Source organism: Chrysochloris asiatica, unplaced genomic scaffold (genome assembly GCF_000296735.1).
Source record: "Chrysochloris asiatica unplaced genomic scaffold, ChrAsi1.0 scaffold00009, whole genome shotgun sequence".
Lineage (NCBI taxonomy): Eukaryota > Metazoa > Chordata > Mammalia > Afrosoricida > Chrysochloridae > Chrysochloris > Chrysochloris asiatica.
The window spans coordinates 7,136,425-7,141,884 of record NW_006408527.1 but is presented as its reverse complement, the minus strand read 5'-3'; the positions used below and the strand labels follow the sequence as shown (position 1 = coordinate 7,141,884).

The window sequence follows — 5,460 nt, the reverse complement described above, 5'->3', positions numbered from 1 at the left end:
CTGGTTAAGGCAAGAAAGAACTATATTTTACCATTGTTCCCAACCAATATTAAGATAGAAAGAAAAAGTGGGCTTTTCTTGTTAAAAAGAAAATTCTTAGGTCCCTGAGCATCCCAAGTACTTGAGGTTGTGTTATAAAGAAATTGTTCTTACTAGACAACTATATCTGTTACATAACTCACCAAGGATAAACCAAAGCAAAGGAAAAGATCTGCCCTAATCTTTAAAAACATTAAGATATTAATTGTGAATGATTTTTTTCACCTTGGGAAACATGAAAAAGTCCAGATTATACAATAACACATGTGTTAGAAAAAGCAACAGATCATTCCTATTTCTATGTAATTGCTAGCTGCCCTTTGGGTGAATACAATCCAAAAACTACAAAAAAGAACACATTAGCACAGAGAGTGATAGATAAGTCCTTAAAGTCATAGAGCAAATGTTTCCATTTTGATAGGCTGCAGGCCTTCACAGTGCAGAAGGCTAGATATTCTAGGGGATGCCTTCAAGTCATCTATGAAAGGACTCAGTGTCTACTACCTGTCTCAGCCAGCAAAGGATGTATTTTAGTGAAGAAGCAGCCAAATTTGCTTATTCAGTGATCCAAGTAAGGGGACTGTATCCTTCAAGGAGAGAGAAAAGAGCTCAGCAACAAAATGCTAAATATGAGAAAAAGGACTTTGTTTCAAAGGAGCAAATAAAATATCTTTGTAAGAACTCAATTATTTCTCACACTAAAGTTTTAAGTAAAACATGAATTTTTTAAAATCCAGGGCAATGAATAAACAAATTATTTTTTCCAACTGGATCAATTCCAATCAAGTCTGTTGTGCATTCATTACACAGTTAAAACCGGGTGTAGGCATTTCGTTGCTGCTGCTGTTGTAATGGCTGCTGGGCTTGCTGCTGCTGTAGACGGATTTGCTGGGAATAAGGATCTTCCAGGGATTTTACAAATATGGTAGTTCTGGGACCAGTCTTCCATACAATACCATTGGCATCTTTCACTGAAGATTCCACTGTAATGTTGTGTGTTCCAAGGATTGCAAAGTTCAACAGAAACTGAGTACTAAAGTAATCATTATGAGGCTCGACCCTCTGCTCCATCTCATTGGTCATGTTGTCAATGGGTATCTGCAATGAAAGAACTGTTAAAAGTAACAAGAAAAGTGAATATTTACTGGGTGCTTACTATGGGCTAAAGGATCCCAGGTGACACAGTGGCTCAGTGCTTGGCTCCTAACTGAAAGCCTGGCAGTTCAAACCTACCTGCCTTTCATTGGGAGAAAAAGGCAGAAATCTGTTTCCATAAAGATGTACACCCTTGGAAACCATATGGGGCAGGACTACTCTGTCACTAGGAGGTAGAATTTGACTCGACGGTAATGAGTTTTTTTGGGAGTACCTTGGGTCAGGTCCAGTTCTAAGTGTACACTCAATCCTTGTGACAACCAAAAGGTAGATGTTATTCGATCATTTTTGCTTTACAAAGGAGGAAATTAAGGCAGAGAGGTTACTTTTCCCATTGTCACAGGTAAGAGGGCAAAGGCTGGAATCTGAACCCAGGCAAGAACCTACATTTCACCATTAAGCTGTACTGCCTGCTCACGATCCTTGAGTAGAATGAGCCCCCCCAGAGCTCACCGGCCTCCAACTTCAATTCCATCTTTCTTTAGTTTATGAAGAGACACTCTGGAGAAACAGGATGGAACCACCTGTGTTATTTAAAGTCTAGACTCTTAAGAAATGAATAGGAACATACTCTTAAATTAAAGCTAGGTTTTCTCCTCCAGTTAGTATGATTTCGTATTACTTATTTCAATGATGTAGGTATTCCTCCCTTCCTAAGTAAGTGAACTTTAGAACTTGTACACTTTCCACTTAATACAGGTTATAAATGAGATTTGTTTATAACTGTGACTTTATGTGGAATGCACTGGTCAGTTGGAACAAGTGCATGTAATTCAATGCAGGAAAAGGCTCAAATCCTTTTCAATGATTTAAGAGCTGAATGTGTAGCAAGTGAAGATAATTGTGATGAATTTTTGCAAGGGCAGCTTCATTCATTTCAAAGCGAGGGCAAATTTTATAACATTAGCGCAGGCCTTCGAAATGAAGGAGCCAAGTTGAAACAGCCTTTACCAGCTCAAAAATGGCAGCCAACTGCACTGCTCTGAATGTGCGTGATTCTGCACAGTCCTGCCAATAATCCAATCTCACATGTTTAGGTTCCTTTGAAAGGGCTCTCATTACCCCTCTTCTGAGTTTCCCATTTCAGGACTTTGACTTGTAATTTTCCGTGTTCTGCTTACTGTATCAAATCACCCAAATTATTAAAATTTGGGTCTTTTCCTTTTCATTTCGTTCGCCATAACAGAAGTAGTTCAAAGACCTGCTTTAAAGAACAAGTAGGAGTTCTCCACAAGCCGGATGTTCAGAACCCGAGGGCTGTCTGTAATCTATGTCTTACTCAGACTGGTAGTACAGTATCTTATAAAATACAGAATTATGTGAAAAACACAAATTTATATACTTAGCCAGAGTCTGTTGCTTTTGTCCTTAAATAATACTATAAACCATGCTGGTGGAGTCCTGTCCTGTACTGTAGATGACACACATCAAGAGAAATGACTTATGAGGAAGTAGGTAATCTTAATGAGTATCTGTTCACACTGCTCCATGCTTCTGTTTCTGTTGTGTAATTAATGATATAAATTTGCCCTGGAGCTTTGTATCTCAACCAGCAGTTACCATAAGTCAGTTTTCCTGGAGGTAGCATTAATGAAGTACAGCCACCATAGGAACATTTTTTTTTCCCTTTGAATTTTAAAGTACACTTAACTTTTGTAGGGGTTTTATTTCCTAGTTAATCACCAAGTTGGTGGTTCAAATCTCCCAGCTGCTCCCTGGAAACTGTATACAGTTCCCAGTGTCACTATGAGTCAGAACTGACTCAATGGTACTTTAACAGACTATGCCTACTAACACAAAGCTTCCTTTAAATGGACCATGAGAAGGTAATTTAATCATATTGAATGAACGGTTGCATTTATGTTGCAAAATCACTGCAATTAACATTATAAAGCAATCCTGTGCTAGACAGCTTATTACATCAGCTTTTCATTTTCAACAATGACCAATGCTCCTAGATGTGAATATTTTCTATCAGCAGTAACAATTACTGCATGCAGTGAATTAATGTCTCTTCTAGACATAGTCTTTGTAAACTTCCATCAAACAACATTTTTGCTCTGATGAGTCTAGGTGAGAAAAGATGGGAGTATATGCTGACTGTTTCAATTGTGAGTGGTTAACAGATTAACGGTGAGTATAAATATCTGGAACTCTAATGGGCATAAAATGAGCCATCTCAAAAGGAGGAACAGGGGACTCTCACTACCATCAAAGAGGTAGGGACAGCAATGGAGAAATAAATGTCCTTTGGACCCTGAGACCCCTGCATGATGAGCCTCCATGTCCCAGGGACAAAAAGCCATGATAACGGAGGAGTGGCAGAGAAGCAGCAGAATCAAGAGCAGAGCAACAGTACAAACCATGGGCTTCCCAGTCCCAGCCCACAGAGGAAGTAAAACTGCATGACTTTGGGCAGGGGGCTTGCTTGCAGAATAGGGTGTTTCTAAGCCTTAACTGGGGATGGGACAAGGTTGTTGAACCACGGAGCTAGAGCTGAGCGCCTTCAGGTTGAGGGTTATGGTGGAGTGGTGTGTCCTGTGGGCACGGCTGAGGAGAGATTGTCCTGAGTAAAGAACTGAGCCCTGAACATTTCTGATCCAGATGATTTCCCTAATAAATCTCATACCTTAAGTATGGTGTTTGAGCTCTGTGTGGCCATTGCAATGGATTATTGAACCCAATAGAGAAGTAGAGAGAGCTGTGGGGAGGGACGGTTGGTGTTACGTTTTGTAATTATATACAAAGAAAAAAGACAATCACGTTTACTCTTTCAGACTCAAAGTGAGGAGAGTTTCAGAGATGTCAACTATATAAGTTCTCGGTATTAAATTTTTTATACAGTTATATTCTAAATACAGTAAGTGCTCGAGAAATATTAGGAGCAATCTATCATGCAGTCCCCAACTGTCACCTGGACAGCCTCCTCAGAAGCCTTGGACCCAGAACCCCGTTTCTCTCTCCCAGTTTCTTCTCTTTATGGGTGCACAATAAACTTTCTCTGTTCTGCTTATGTGTGAGACCCACATGGGATCTGGCAAACCCCATTTCTCTATCTGCTCCTGGTAGGAAGGGAGTGGAGTCTCAGCTGAGACACAACAGGGCTGTATGTACACCATCAGCTGTGCCGAGTGACCTGGTGGCTTTGGGGGATTGGTGATCATAGTTGAAGCTAACCTTCCTCTATCTCTTGTCTAAGAAGAAAAGTACTTCCATTCAATGCCTGTGTGTAAGCTGTGCCTTTGTTGGATGCCCAGGACGTTGGCTGACCATTGGGTACAGTGAAGAGGGCTCACTGTCCAGTCACCCAGGATTCTTCTGGGATCACACACTCACCTATACACCATTATCTAAAAATCAACAAATGCAATTCTTCTCATCTCCTCATTGGACTTCAGGATCTTTTCAACCCTCTAGAATATATACTACTGGATGTGTGGAGTCCTGGTGCGGCACCGAGGGAATAAAGCAAGGTCAGTGGTTCAAACTCACTAACAGCTCCTTGGAAACCTTACACAGGGTCGCTATGAGTCAGAACCAACTCAATGGCACTTAACAACAACCACTTGATTTATGCAGTCCTGGTGTGGCACTGAAGGGTAAAGCACTAGGCCATAAGGTTGCTATGAACCACAAGGGCAGCAGCTCAAACTCACCAGCTGCTGCTCAGAAGCCCTATATAGGGTTGTTATGAGTTGAAACCGAGTCAATGCCACTTAACAACAACTGGATTTATGCTGAAGGATTCTATGGGCAAACTACTGATTAATGCAGGAAGTATCAAAAGAAGATGGAAGAACTACAGAGTCACTGTACCAAAAAGAATTGGTCGATGTTTACCCATTTTAAGAGGTATCACATGATGGTATCAAAGGAAGAAGTCTATGGTGCACTGAAGACACTGGTGTAAAACAAGGTTTCAGGAGTTGACGAAATATAAATTGAAATGTTCCAACTAACTGATGCAGCACTAAAGGCTCTTACTCATTTATGGCATGAAATTTGGAAGACAGTTACTTGGCAATAATGAGGAAGAGTCATTAGCAACCTGCGATATGCAGATGATACAACCCTGTTTACTGGAAGAGGGCTTACAATACTTATTGATAAAGATTAAAGACTACAGCCTTCGTAGATTTTGAAGACAAAAATCCTCACAACTAGAACAACAAATAACACCATGATACACAGAAAAAAGATTGAAGCTGTCAAAGACTTCATTTTGCTTGGATCCATAACCAACACTTAAGGAAGCAACAGTCAAGA

The 5,460-nt window shown here is 40.4% G+C and overlaps 1 protein-coding gene across 4 annotated transcripts in view; it reads right to left on the bottom strand.

The window, feature by feature from the left end:
• Positions 1-753: 753 nt before the first annotated feature.
• The window catches only part of INTS7 (integrator complex subunit 7), a 115,316-nt gene continuing 110,609 nt past the window's right edge, over positions 754-5,460 (bottom strand). For 2 of the 4 annotated variants that reach the window (XM_006834025.1, XM_006834027.1), the window contains one exon: positions 781-1,137. In XM_006834025.1, coding sequence (XP_006834088.1) covers positions 850-1,137 — 288 coding nt within the window. In that variant the 3' untranslated portion in view covers positions 781-849. Of the gene's footprint in view, positions 1,138-5,460 lie in introns of all 4 variants that reach the window. The other 2 variants (XM_006834024.1, XM_006834026.1) reach the window with 2 other exon arrangements.